Source organism: Ziziphus jujuba, chromosome 4, assembly GCF_031755915.1.
Source record: "Ziziphus jujuba cultivar Dongzao chromosome 4, ASM3175591v1".
In the NCBI taxonomy this organism is placed as follows: Eukaryota; Viridiplantae; Streptophyta; class Magnoliopsida; order Rosales; family Rhamnaceae; genus Ziziphus; species Ziziphus jujuba.
The window spans coordinates 8,179,885-8,193,845 of record NC_083382.1 but is presented as its reverse complement, the minus strand read 5'-3'; the positions used below and the strand labels follow the sequence as shown (position 1 = coordinate 8,193,845).

The window sequence follows — 13,961 nt, the reverse complement described above, 5'->3', positions numbered from 1 at the left end:
CCAGAATGCTACACGCGCCGGCCACCGTCCAAGCCCGCCACCTCGCGACCTCGGCCACCAAAATTCCCGACCAGCCGCCGCCGGACGCGCCCAGATCGGGCCGGCGAAGTCGCGGCGGCGAGGTGAAATTTTTTCCGCGATTCTCGCCGTTTCCGATCAACCCAGCCCGTCCCATACCTCTATCCCACTATTTTTGACCCCTCTGAGTCCATTTCCGGGGTTAGTTTGCCCAAAATCCCCACCGTTTGAAAGATCCCTCAAGATCAAAACCGGCCGAAGCTTCCCGACCAAATTCCGGCCACCTCCGGCGGAATTGGGGTCGATGGAGACCGGATTGGTGATCCTCGTCCCACGAGCTTCGATTCGGTATATCATTCGCCTATTTTGGTTAACGTTTGTGTTTTGACCCTCCGGGTACCGGGTATTATTTACCCGATTAAAATATTAATTTATTTGACTGTCTGTGAATTTTGTTCTAGGAGCACCGGTGAGTCGTAGAATTGATCCCGTGATGGATCATGGGTTAATTGCGTGCTTCAGGTGAGTGACCCACCTTCAAATTAATTTTGGGAATTTAATTGGTGAATATATTATGTGTGATTTAAATATTTGGAATTTAATTTCTATGTGCCAAATATTTATTTGATTTATTGTGGGATTATTTGTGAATTTATCGGATAAAAGAAAATGGGCATTTTACAAAATTATGCCATGTGAAATTATTTTATGGTTTTGAGGATTTTGAAATTGGTGTGGTTTTAATAGTAAATTGGGCATGATTTGATTTTCAAATAATTCAAGGAAAATATTTGGTTATGTTGGTGATTTCAATTTTTATAAAATATGCCCATGGAATATTATGAGATTTAATTATTATATTTCGAGAATTATTTATGCTTGGGAAAATGTGAATATTTGAATTGGTGGATTTGGGAGTTGGTGGATTTGAGAATCATGGAAATTATGGTATTGATTATAAAGAAATTTTGGAGAATTTTCCGGTTCAAGCGGATGGACTATACCCGCTGTGTTTATGCAAAATGTGAAATTTGTTATATAAATTAAATTTGTGGATTTTATGATTTTTAGATGCACCGTGCACGTACTGGTGTTCTGTTTATATGTGATATGGTTAGTGTGCACATGGTTGTGATTAGCGCACAGGTGGGTGTGAGTAGTGTGCGGTTGTGATTAGCGTGCAGGTGGGTGTGAGTAGCGTGCGGTTGATATTATGAGGTTGTCCTGTGGTTGCCATCGGATGAGGGTAGGCCACCCCCCCATGGCCGGGACACCAGGTTAGCAGCGGCGCAGTGGGACGCCACGCGATCGTATGCCGGTTTCTCTCTATAACCTCCTGTCTGGCGGTACCTTGGGACGCTGGGTACTGTTGGCGCCACTGGTATATAGTGGGTGCATCAAATGATTTTCAGGACAGTGTTTTAAAAATAAAATGTTTTAAAGCTGTATTGGAACTAAAAATATAATTATTACTGTTTCTGGTATTTGTTTATTTGATGTCTTGGTTTTTGGGGATTACGAACAAGGGTTTTGTGAAAAGGTTTTAAAAGGGGAACTTTTCCAACTGAGAGAATTGTAAGGGTTTTGAGAGAAATTATTATTTCCAATTTATTATTATTTATCTACTGTATTACCGTGGTATTATATTATATAGTAGATAGGGTTGCTCACTGAGATGATTAGTATCTCACACTCTTAAATTCCGTTCCCCTAGGTTCAGGTTGGAGACGTTGATTGTCCGGGGCGAGCCCAACGTCTCAGTTCGTTGCCGAAGGTTCAAGAAGTTTTTCTTCCCTGTTTGCTCTTGAACTTGTATTATTTTTTTATCTGTCATTTTATAAATTCCGCATTTGTCGTATAATGCTCTGTATACTGTATTGGACGTGTAGTTGATCTTTATGCACTGGGTTGTTGCTGTTGTTTTATTTTTGAAGTGCTGCAATTTGTGGAACCAATTTGTAGTATCGTGGGAGGAATAAGGGGATGAGTATAGAAGTGCGTTTTCAGTGCAGGTAATTTGTGGTAAGTAAATCCCTTAGGGGAGGTGCTGCTGGATTTTCCGTTGGAGGGTCCGGTGGTATTTCCCTGGGATCAGGGCTGTCTAGGGTTCCGGGGAAGGAATTCTGGACGGGTCCTGACATAAAGTGCTAAGTTGAAATAGTATCATATTTTGTGAGATTTACTGAGAGAATCTCTACTGCCTAATCTAGTATATTGTTGTGTCCTATCGACATGCTATATATTTAGATGAAATGGTATTATGGTTCGAGAGATTTGGTAGTAAGTGAATTTAGATTATATATATGATGATGGTTATGCAGTCCAAGTGGGAGAATATTAAATAAATTAATAATTGTGGACTTAGCATAATCAATTACTCACTTACAGGGCTTATTTATGCCATTAATGGGACTGACTTATTTTATTATTATGAAGTAGGACCATTGGTCACACACTTTCTATAAGACTTCAATTGGCCCATTGGACTGAATGATCAACTCTCTTTATAAGTCCACTGACTTACCCATATTTTTTCTATTATTATTATATTATTAAATTATTGTTATTTTGGTGCGTATTAAAATTAATGGGTAAGTCTGACTTACAAAGACTATAAAAGGTCTAAGGCAAGCAAATAAACATATACCATACGGTATTTTGAGATTAGGGTTTTCAGAGATCTGAGAGTGGTTTGAGAGTAGTGTGTCCATAGGCACTACTTTAAGTTGTTTTCTGTTTTACAGGATTAAAGATTCAATTTATCAATGGCTGCGTTTGGAGGTTAGTAATTTATGATTAATGGAATTTATTATTTATATTTAGATCCATAAATTCTAACAGTAAATTGACTTTTTTTTTTCCCATCAAATTAAGTAGGCAATTGATGTGCCATTGGTACTTGAATTGGAGTTGATATTCTAACATGTATGGAGCTTCAATTCAGGATAATAAATAGGCTACTGAATCTGTTAGAGTTGGTGACCCAAATTCTTGTTGACCCAACCCAAAAAGCTTGCGGTGCAACCCATTTGTGAATTTATTTTTAGAGAAAAAATGGGACTCTGTGGTGGTAGCAGAGGTCGAGGGCCGATAGGCCCGAAACTGTAGTTTTTCATATGTATTGAGTTTTTGATACTCTATTTGCACCTTTTGTACCAACACTCATAAATAAAAGTTTGTCTTTATTTACCTGTGGTTTTTTCTCGTCAAAAATTTTTCACGTAAATCTGTGTGTGTTTTATTTTTCTTCTTTTATTGCTATTATTTTTGTTTTTATTTTACGCAACAGAATCAATGAAAGGTCACCTCGTGGGAATAGTCAAGTGATAAAAATCATTATTGTTTCATGCATTGACCTGAGTTCAAATTACAAAATTAATTAATTTCTAATACGAAATCTAGCTTGACGATTTCATATACTTAAATTTCCTACATGACAATAATTGAGTTATCTAAAATGTTAAAGTAATTAAGAAGTTTACCATTAAAAATAATAAATTAATAATAATTAATTTTTAATAGGTTGTTGAATAAATTTTATTGAGCAAAGCAACCAAAAATAGAAAACTAAAAAATATTATATTATCTGATATTTTATAATATTAAAAAATTAGTAAAATAATTAATACTTTTTAGTAAGAAATAAAAGTTTAATATTGAGAAAACTAATAATAACTTCAGAATGATATTTTTTTTTTGGGTTAAGTATTACTTCCAACTGAAAAGGCATATGACTTCTTTTACCAAAAAATTTAAAATAAAAAACAAAGCAAAAGGGGAAAAATGAAAAGGACAAAAGAAGACAACAGTTGTCATAACTAAAATGCGAAACCCACTAAACACACCTTCTCCGTCCTCCCATATAACTCCCAAAGAAGGCTGCGTAATGCGTATGCCTTTCAAAATTGTGGGCCCAGCATAGTAATAGTGCATTTGTTTCTGCGCATTTTGAAAACCAATACAGCAATACTTACCAAAGGATTATCATTTATAATAATTTTATTTATTTATCTAGTATTTCAAATTTATAATTATGTAATTATAAATATAAATAATTTATCAACTAATTTAATTTAATTTAATTTCATTTGATTTAACCTATCAAACGCATTTTAAATATGCCAATAACCTACATTAAATTGTTTTTAAAATGCCTAAACAATCTTAAGAAGCTTTAAAAATTATTAGCCAATTATGGCTAAGAAAATACTACATATAAAACATAAACGCCAATCCAAGTTAACCGATCAGGAGGAGACAGAGAAATCCTCTAGTTTCCTTTCCTACCCATATTCCATATCAGTATTCCAAACATATTGTAATTTTCTGGTTTCATCTAAAGAAGTAGAAAATACTACATATAAAACATAAACGCCAATCCAAGTTAACCGATCAGGAGGAGACAGAGAAATCCAACAAAGAAAATAAATGGCCGGGATCAGAAGGCTGGTCCTGGTGCTTGTTCAAGTGATTGGATTGTCATGGCTGATCATTAATATTATTACAGTATCATCAGTAGCAGTAAGCATAGGCAAGCCTGGTTGCGAAACGGAATGCGGAAACGTAAGAATCCCATTTCCTTTCAGAATTGGATCCAGAGATTGTTATGTTGTTGAATGATTCGAAATAGTCTGCAACAACTCTACCTTTCCTCATACACCTTACCTTAAACGCACCAATCTCTATGTCCTGCAAATTTATTTGGAAGACTACGACGGCTTGTCATATGACGTTGTGAGTAATTAATACTAATATTAGGGATGAAATAAACACCATTTCATTACATAAATATTGTATCTTGCAATTATTATTATTTCTTATTTCATTAAGAATCAAGTAGAAATCCTATATATATTTTAATGAATTCTAAATCACTATCATTAGGAAGTAAGTTTAATATGTATTTTTAAGTTATGTCAATATTCCTTCTGATTTGTAGGCCAGTGAAGATGTTGATGATTTTTAAGCTTTGTTACCATATTAAATTACTATGATTTCCAAAAACTTAAACTGTTAGTAATAAGTAGGTTCAATATTATGCCTGTTAAGTTACGTCAACAGAAATCATAACATTTACTTTCAAAATAGAAGCAGTTAAAAGGATAGTGAAAAATTGTTGCAAAGTGCTAACCGCCTGGTTGAATATTCTTTTGAAATTCCAGGAGCTTTTAGACATATAGGTTTCTCTATATGAAGAATCGATCATACGATAAAAACTAATGTGTACACATTTTATGAAAAAAATAAAATAAAATATCTACCCACTAAAATTACGAATTGACTTGCCAACGGATTCAGGTGAAAAATCCAGTAACTTTCTGGAGTTGCACAGGGAAAGAAACCCACGAATCTCTAAACTTCAGAAGAGGCCCCTTTTCCTTCTAGGTGAGGGACAATATATCCATCGCGGTAAGTTGCAATGTTCGAGCCTTAATGTCTTCATCAAATTTAGATGGCAGTGAGATTTCAGCATGCTGCAAGTCCCAGTGCTTAACAAACCACTATAACAGAACTTGCAATGAAGTGAACTGCTGCCAAACTACCATTCCTTCTCATGCAATCATGGCCTTCACTGCCACGTTTCAACCCGAAACAGATCAAATGTGCAAAGACGCATTTGTGGTAGACCAAGATTGGTTTATGTCAAAAAATACAGATTTCGTTGCCATTGACGATATGGATATGTTCCTGTAACTCTAAATGGAGCTTATAACATTCAAAACAACAAATTTTCGGAACAAATAAATCCAATGAACAACTTGATTTCTTGTTAGGGAAACAATCAATCCGTTACTACAGAAGTGCTTCCATCTCTTCATTAATCAATCAACGGCGCTGGAATGCTACTGTGGCTACGGTTTTGAAGGAAAGCAGTACCTTTTGGATGGATGAAACGTAAAACATAATTGACGGGGCAGTTAATATATTTCTACCTCCTTATATATATATATATATACCTTTGTTGAGTGCTTGATTTCAATATAACCAAAGGTTTTTTTATGTACCAATGCTTCAGAACTATCTTTTATTTTGCATTTTAATATGAAAAAATAATCAGAGATTTACTTGTTATACCTTTTACATATCAGATATCAACGAGTGTGAAATCGAATTCTACCACATGTCATGGAGCAGGAACTTGTGGGAACACTATTGGATCATATGAGTGCCGAAAGATCAAGTTTAAAATTGTACTTATTGGTATGTCAGTCCAATGGTAATATATATGTATAGAAATGTATTATACATGTTCATGTATAAAACAATTTAATTTTTATTTTCTGATTATAAGAAAATTATGAACAATGAAATATCAAGTGAGAATGAAAATAAAATATATACATATACACTTATCTCAACAATATTCAAACACAAAACCCCTAGTATTTTTATCATTTTATAGCACTACTTTTCACGAAGGCTAGAGGAAGTATGTCAAGAATGATTAATTTTACAAACGGATGCTGCCGAGTGCCATTTTTCTAGATGTGATTCACATTTTTCCACAAATTATTTTGAAACATCAAAGAACTAGCTTTACGATTTCATATACTTGAGTTCTGTAAAGTTTCAGCATTGGTCTTGAAGTGTTGTTTCTGCTTATTGGCGCATGGTGTCTACAAAAGTTCATAAAGAAAAGAAAAGCCATCAAACGTAGAAAACAGTTCCTCAAACGAAATGGTGGTTTATTGTTACAGCAGCACATATTCAGGGGCAGTACAATTTGATACTAAAACCAAGGTGTTCAATTCAAAGGAGCTACCCAAAACCAATTCAAATAGAATTTTAGGCCAAGGTGGCCAAGGTACTGTTTACAAAGGAACATTAGCGATGGAAAAATCGTTGCGGTGAAGAAATCTAAAATAGCAGATGAAGAATAACTTGCGGAATTCATTAATGAGGTTATCATTCTTTCACAAATTAACCACAGGAACGTGGTTAAACTATTAGGATGCTCTTTAGAGACCGAAGTTCCGCTTCATGTTTACAAATTCATAATCATTGATACACTTTCCGAGCATATACATGACCAAAATGAGGAATTTCCTTTTACATGGGAAATGCGTTCACGAGTTGCATTGGAAATTGCAGGTGCTTTGTCCTACTTACACTCTGCACCTTCCTTTCCCTTGCACCATTTGCGACATCAAGTCTTCGAACATACTTTTAGATGACAAGTACAGAGCGAAAATTGCTGATTTTGGAAGTTCAAAATCAGTTACCATTGACCAAACACATGTTGTTACACGGGTACATGGTACATTTGGCTATTTGGATCCTGAGTATTTACAATCAAGCCAATTTACAGAGAAAGGCGATATCTATAGCTTCGGTGTGGTAATCGTTGAGCTCTTGATGGGACAAAAACCAGTTTGTATAAAGAGGTTGAAAGAGGAAGAAGCCTAGCAAATTTTTTTTCTTCATGTGCATGGAGGAAAATCGTTTGTTTGATGTAGTTGATCCTCAAATTGGTAATGAAGGAAGTAAGGAACAGATCATGGAAGTTGCTAATCTTGCAAGAAGATGCTTGAATTTGAATGGAAGGCATCGACCCACAATGAAAAAAGTGGCAATGGAGTTGGAGGCAATTCAGAATTCAACCAAAACTTTTTTGAATGACCAGACTTATGAAGAAGTTGAATATGTAAGGCCTGAAATAACGGAGCCTTAGGATGTTTCCACAACAGCTGGTTCACAAATAAACACTGGTAATAATATTGTTTCACCAATAGATGCATTACAACTATTAGTTTCCAAGTAATGGTTAGTAGAAATATTATATATTTGTACTTTAATTGCCTTCGTTGTTGGAAAACAAACTGAATTGTTTCTCCAATTTTGGTAGTCTTTCATTTTATTTCTCTTTTTCTATTAATTTTTCTTTCTCTTTTTCCTTTGTTTTTTATTTTTATTTTTTTAAATTAATAGAATATGGACAGGGTCACAGCAAGGTCCTATGACATGGATAAGAGAAGTTAGTCTGACCGAATGCTGACAAGGCAAGAATTGAATTTGAAAGAATTTACAAAAGGGATTTTACCTCCAAGGACTCTGTTTTCAGCCTTACATCCTCTATTATATTTAATAAGATTATATTACTGTTGCCATGAAAATATTTACAAAAACAGCTAGTTTTAAGAAATTATTTTTTTAATAAGGAACCCAACTGAAAACCTTGTCTCAATCCAAATATATATATATATATATATATATATATATATATAAGTTCAAAAATGGTGAAGTTATGGCAAAAAACTTGTAGAACAAAAGAAAAACAAGTCAACTACATGAGGAGTTTCCTACTTAGAGGGGAAATTAATAAATCCACTGTATTCGAAAATCTATGCCCTAATTAATTAATGGCCGATAGATCGACTTTATTTCATTTTATCTCAAGTTATATCATTAATATTTTTTTGTTGATGCCAGATTTTTGCTTCTAACAAGCTTCTTGTGATTGCTTGATCATTAAATAATTTATGGCTTTATAGGTATTAATGAGAGAGACACACTTTCCCAGTAAATTCGTGATGGTCAGAATGAAATTTTCCACTTAGGAAACGGTGTGTCCACTCTTTTTAAAAGTCTAAGTCCTTACTTTTCATTTTACCACAATTGGTCATATCATTAAAGTCCCCTACAACCTAACATAGAATTTTCTTATCTAAATTGATGTAGCTATTTCTAGAAGGCATTGACTAGTAAGAGCATCCATGCACGGGGCTCTTCATCTTTTGCATACTTTTTATTTTGTAGTTTTGACTTTTAAAACTATGAAATTGGTTTGAGTGTTCATATTTGGAGAGTTAAATTCTTTATATATATATTTAATATTAAATTAATATGATTTCATGTTAACCAAATTTTCAAAACACTATCTATTTTAGTTATCAATATATTGTTTCTAGGAAAAAATAATAGAGGGAAATAATAAAATAATTGAGAGAGAATTTTGATTAAAAAAATGAGGCAATAAATTAATATAGTAATAAATGTTTATTGAAAAATAAAAATAAATAATATAATGTAAAGAGTATTTTTTGATAATTTTTTACTTAAATAACCCTCTAAAAAGCCTTTAAACGAAAAATACACATGTTTTGGTAAAAATTAAATCTTGTCAAAATATACAGCTGGATGGACCTCAATATCCTTTTTATATGGTTTTTTAAAGGGGAAAAAAAAGCACTTAAGAAGACAAAACAAATCTAGATACAAAGTGAGAAATGAAAACCACGTGTAGAAGTTCATAAAAAGCGAGAATGAAAAAAATTAGATAGAATGATGGAAGATATAGACGAAACCACATGCAAATATCTCCATTTTTTATGAAAATTGAAAAGAATCTAGATAGGATATTGAGGGAAGATATAGACGAAACCACACGCAAAGATTTTCATTTTTTATGAAAATCAAAAAAGAAAAAAAAATAAAAATAAAAAAAGAAGAAGAAGAAAGATCTCCATTATATCTGCAAATTGAAAAAAAAAATCCTCAAGTTTTTTCAAGATTTATTTCTCCTATGTCCATTTTTTATAAAGAAAATAAATAAATAAATAAGTAAATAAATAGTTATTATAAATGTCGAGGTTATTGTAATTTTAAAACTTCTTGTAAAGGAATAAAGAAAAAGTGAGAGCTGTGAAGAAAGTAGAACCTATAGCGTCTACAACATAAAAGATATTTTTATCAACATAAATCAATTATTGAATACTCTTTATATATGTAGTTTTTTTAAAAAATGGATTATATTTCATGTCAACCCTTTAATATAATTATTTAAGAAAAAAAAATACTCATTGGAGATCTTTTAAGTCATATATAAAAATGTTCTTTACATGCTTTTTTAAAAAGAAAAAAATTCCGGATGCTCTAAATGGAATTTTTTTTTTTTTTTAATTCATCAAAAGAGATAGCTGATGTGCCAATGGTACTTGAATGGGAGTTATTTTATTTTATTAAGTACTGGTGTATATATGTGTACTTTAACTGAGAATAATTGAGTTTGAGACCAATAAATCCACTACTCAATCAGTCGAAGGTTCAATGTAAAGCTCAACACCATTTTAAATATTCAAATCATTAAAATTAATTAATTTGTAACAAAAAATTTATCATTTCCCAGGTCTCTTACAAATTCGATTATAGTTATTTACCAATGGAACCAAGATAGCAATTATGGCGTTCATTTTTCTGAAGAGGAAAAAAGTTGATTTGTAGTCAGATTGCAAAAAGGGCATCATCAAACTAAAAAAAAAAAAAATTGTAAAAAAAAATATAACCAAATGGTTACTGAGTTAACCATTATTGCATAAAAAATGTTTTATATTATTGTATATGACTATCATAAATAAAATCCATATGTTTATATGACATTTTAATTGACTACTCATTTACTTTTTCATATTAAAATTTAAATTTTATAAAATTTTTGCCAAAAAAAAAAATCAATATTTAAAATTAAGTCAAATGTATCAAATTAATACTAATTGCCATATTATTATCCAAACAATAATAATAAATCATCACCAATTGCAAAAATAGCAAAACTTTTATTGTAACTAGTAAAAGAACACATCCAGCATATATATGGGCCTACCCAATGGGGACACAAAAACTCATTTTAGGGACATAAGAGTTAAGGTCATGAACCTGTTTGTGGTTGCTATGACCGCGCTTAAAAGACCTTTCACTGAATCACCATCCGCATTAGAAAAAAAAAAAAAAAATTATATATATATATATATATATATAAATAAAATAAAATTTCTTTTACGTGGGCCCCACATGAATGTGACTGGAAAGTTCGGAAATAGCTGAAATTTATTCATTTATTTTATTTATTTATTTATTATTATTATTATTATTATTATTATTATTATTTCCTTTGGGAGGTTGGCTTCGTTTGCAGGTAGAACGCAGAGATAAATTAGAGATACTGAAGTGGGGAAAGACTTGTCGAGAAGAGGAAAACAGATATCAAACAATTTTAAAGCGGACAGCGCGTCAAGTTTTCAGTAGAAGATGGATACGGCACGTCGTGTACAACACGCAATTACCTTTGGAAATCTTTTTTTTCCAAGATTCCAAATTGCTTTGAGACCCGCTAACTGTTCTCAACATTAATTAAGCAACTACTACGAAAATTCGATTCATGCATAGACTTATCAATTATGGATTAGGAATATTGATTGACTTCTTTGATCTTCTTGTTTGCTCTTTTATATATGTCAAACTTGTATATATACTGCTTCTAAATAGATAGGCCTGAACAAGTTAATTATAAGGAGTCAAAAAGCCAAGAAGGAAAAAAGAATGGGGGCGAGGAGACTGGTGGTGCTTGTTCAAGTGGTTGGATTTTCATGGTTGATCACTAAAAATGCACTACCATCATTTGCACTAACCTTAGGCAAGCCTGGTTGTTAAACGGAAAAAAAGTATACGTCGATTATATTTACTCCAAGAAAATATTTTTCCATTACATTAAATAGTTATTATAGCAAAAACAAAAGTATGCTACGGGTAAGAATATATTAAAATAGAAAACAAAAATACAAAATGACAAAAAAAAAATTAGTATGTGGGAGATTTTGTGAGGAAAGTTAATTTAATAAACAACAAAAATTAAAAAAAGCTAAAAGTCGAAAAAATTTGAGGGGTCACGTGCCCTTGGACCTCCATCCATGTAGGAAATTTCTTATTGAAATTGATGTGGCTGCCATAATTTCTTATCTAAGTTAATGGACTTTTTCTTTTTCTTTTTTCTCTTCGAAAGAGAAGGTTGATGTGCCAATGGTACTCCAATAGAATATATATATATATATATTATTCAAGTATTGATATATTTGCATTTTACTGAGAATAATTTAGTTTGAGACAAACAAATCCATTATTCAATCGATCGAAGATTCAGTGTAATGCTCAACACCATTTTGAATATTCAAATCATTAAAATTAATTCATTTGTAAGTAGAAATTGATCATTTTTCAGGTCTCTAACAAATTTGATTGCAGTTAATGATTAATGCAACTAAGATAGTAAATATCCCGTTCACTTTTGTCAATAGGGAAAAAAAAAAGTTAGATTTGTAAGTGTAAAAAGGTATTAAGCATATCATAAATACAATTATTTTATTGAAGTGAGAATAAATTGATGAAATACAACGTCTTAATGATAAAAAAAATAAAAAAGGAAAAAGTTAAAGGAAAATAAGCAATAACAAAATTAAATATTTCAAAAAATTTTAAATTTTATAAAGCTTTTAGTGAAATACAACGTCTTAATGATAAAAAAAATAAAAAAAGAGAAAGTTAAAGGAAAATAAACAATAACAAAATTAAATATTTCAAAAACTTTTAAATTTTATAAAGCTTTTGCTAAAAAAAAATTAAAAACTCAATATACAAAATTAAATCAAATGTATCAAATCACTAAAGGTATTAGAACAAATATAAATTGCTTATATGTGGTTCCCACATGAATGTAAGAAGAGTATAATACTTCGATGGCCACTTTTTTTTTTTTTTTTTTTTTTGTTTGTCCTTCCTTTTGGGTTTGGCTCCGTTTGCATAAAGAAAGCATGGACAAATTAAGAAAAGAGAACACGGAAAGAAAAATGCTATTTGCTGTAGTTGGTGAAAAATTATTTGTGAGATTTATATATTAAATTGTAATTTAAATAATTATTTTTAAATAATTTAATTTTAAAATTATAATATAAAAGTAATAAAATTAAATATTTATATTCAGGGGCAGTACAATTTGGCACTAAAATCAAGGTGTTCAATTTTAGGCCAGCGACAGAGGTCGCAGCTGGGCTGGCATTAGCCATGCCTCCTTTCGATCTCCACCCAAGTTCGATCCGGGGTTGTGGGATTCTTACCAAAAAAAAAAAAAGAATTTTAGGCCAAGGTGGCCAAGGTCGTGTTTACAAAGAAATGTCGGCGAATGGAAAAATCATTGCGGTGAAAAAATCTAAAAAAAATCTAAAATAGTAGCCGAAGAGTAACTTACGGAATTCATTAATGAGGTTATCATTCTTTCACAAATTAACCAAGGAACGTGGTTAAACTATTAGGATGCTGTTTAGAGACCGAAGTTCTGCTTCATGATTATGAATTCATAATCATTGATACACTTTCCGAGCATATACATGACCAAAATGAGGAATTTCCTTTTACATGGGAAATGCGTTCACGAGTTGCATTGGAAATTGCAGGTGCTTTGTCCTACTTACACTCTGCACCTTCCTTTCCCTTGCACCATTTGCGACATCAAGTCTTCGAACATACTTTTTTATGACAAGTACAGAGCGAAAATTGCTGATTTTGGAAGTTCAAAATCAGTTACCATTGACCAAACACATGTTGCTACACGGGTACATGGTACATTTGGCTATTTGGATCCTGAGTATTTCCAATCAAGCCAATTTACAGAGAAAGGTGATGTCTATAGCTTCGGTGTGGAAACCGTTGAGCTCTTGATGGGACAAAAACCAGTTTGTATAAAGAGGTTGAAAGAAGGAAGAAGCCTAGCAAATTTTTTCTTCATGTGCATGGAGGAAAATCGTTTGTTTGATGTAGTTGATCCTCAAATTGGTAATAAAGGAAGTAAGGAACAGATCATGGAAGTTGCTAATGTTGCAAGAGGATGCTTGAATTTGAATTGAAGGCATCGACCCACAATGAAAGAAGTGACAATGTAGTTGGAGGCAATTCAGAAATCAACCATAACTTTTTTGAATGAAGAGACTCATAAAGAAGATGAATATCTAAGGCCAGAAATAACAGAGCCTTGGGATGTTTCCACACCAATTGGTTCACACATAAACACTGGTAATAATATTGTTTCACCAATAGATGCAATGCCACTATTAGTTTCCAAGTAATGGTTATTAGAAATATTATATATCTGTACTTTAATTGCCTTTGTTGTTGGAAAA

General features: G+C 32.2%; 1 protein-coding gene and 1 pseudogene across 1 annotated transcript; both read left to right on the top strand.

The window, feature by feature from the left end:
* Window positions 1-6,696: 6,696 nt before the first annotated feature.
* LOC132803518 (wall-associated receptor kinase-like 2) lies at window positions 6,697-7,690 on the top strand (annotated as a pseudogene).
* A 5,482-nt stretch (window positions 7,691-13,172) lies between these two features.
* LOC132803517 (wall-associated receptor kinase-like 1) lies at window positions 13,173-13,688 on the top strand. Its single transcript, XM_060816715.1, has one exon. It carries the CDS (start codon window positions 13,173-13,175, stop codon window positions 13,686-13,688), a length of 516 nt encoding a protein of 171 aa, XP_060672698.1.
* Window positions 13,689-13,961: the final 273 nt, after the last annotated feature.

What these genes read in the sequence shown, in the direction of transcription:
- LOC132803517 (XM_060816715.1), top strand. Translation starts at nt 13,173, where the DNA reads ATGACCAAAATGAGGAATTTCCTTTTACATGGGAAATGCGTTCACGAG.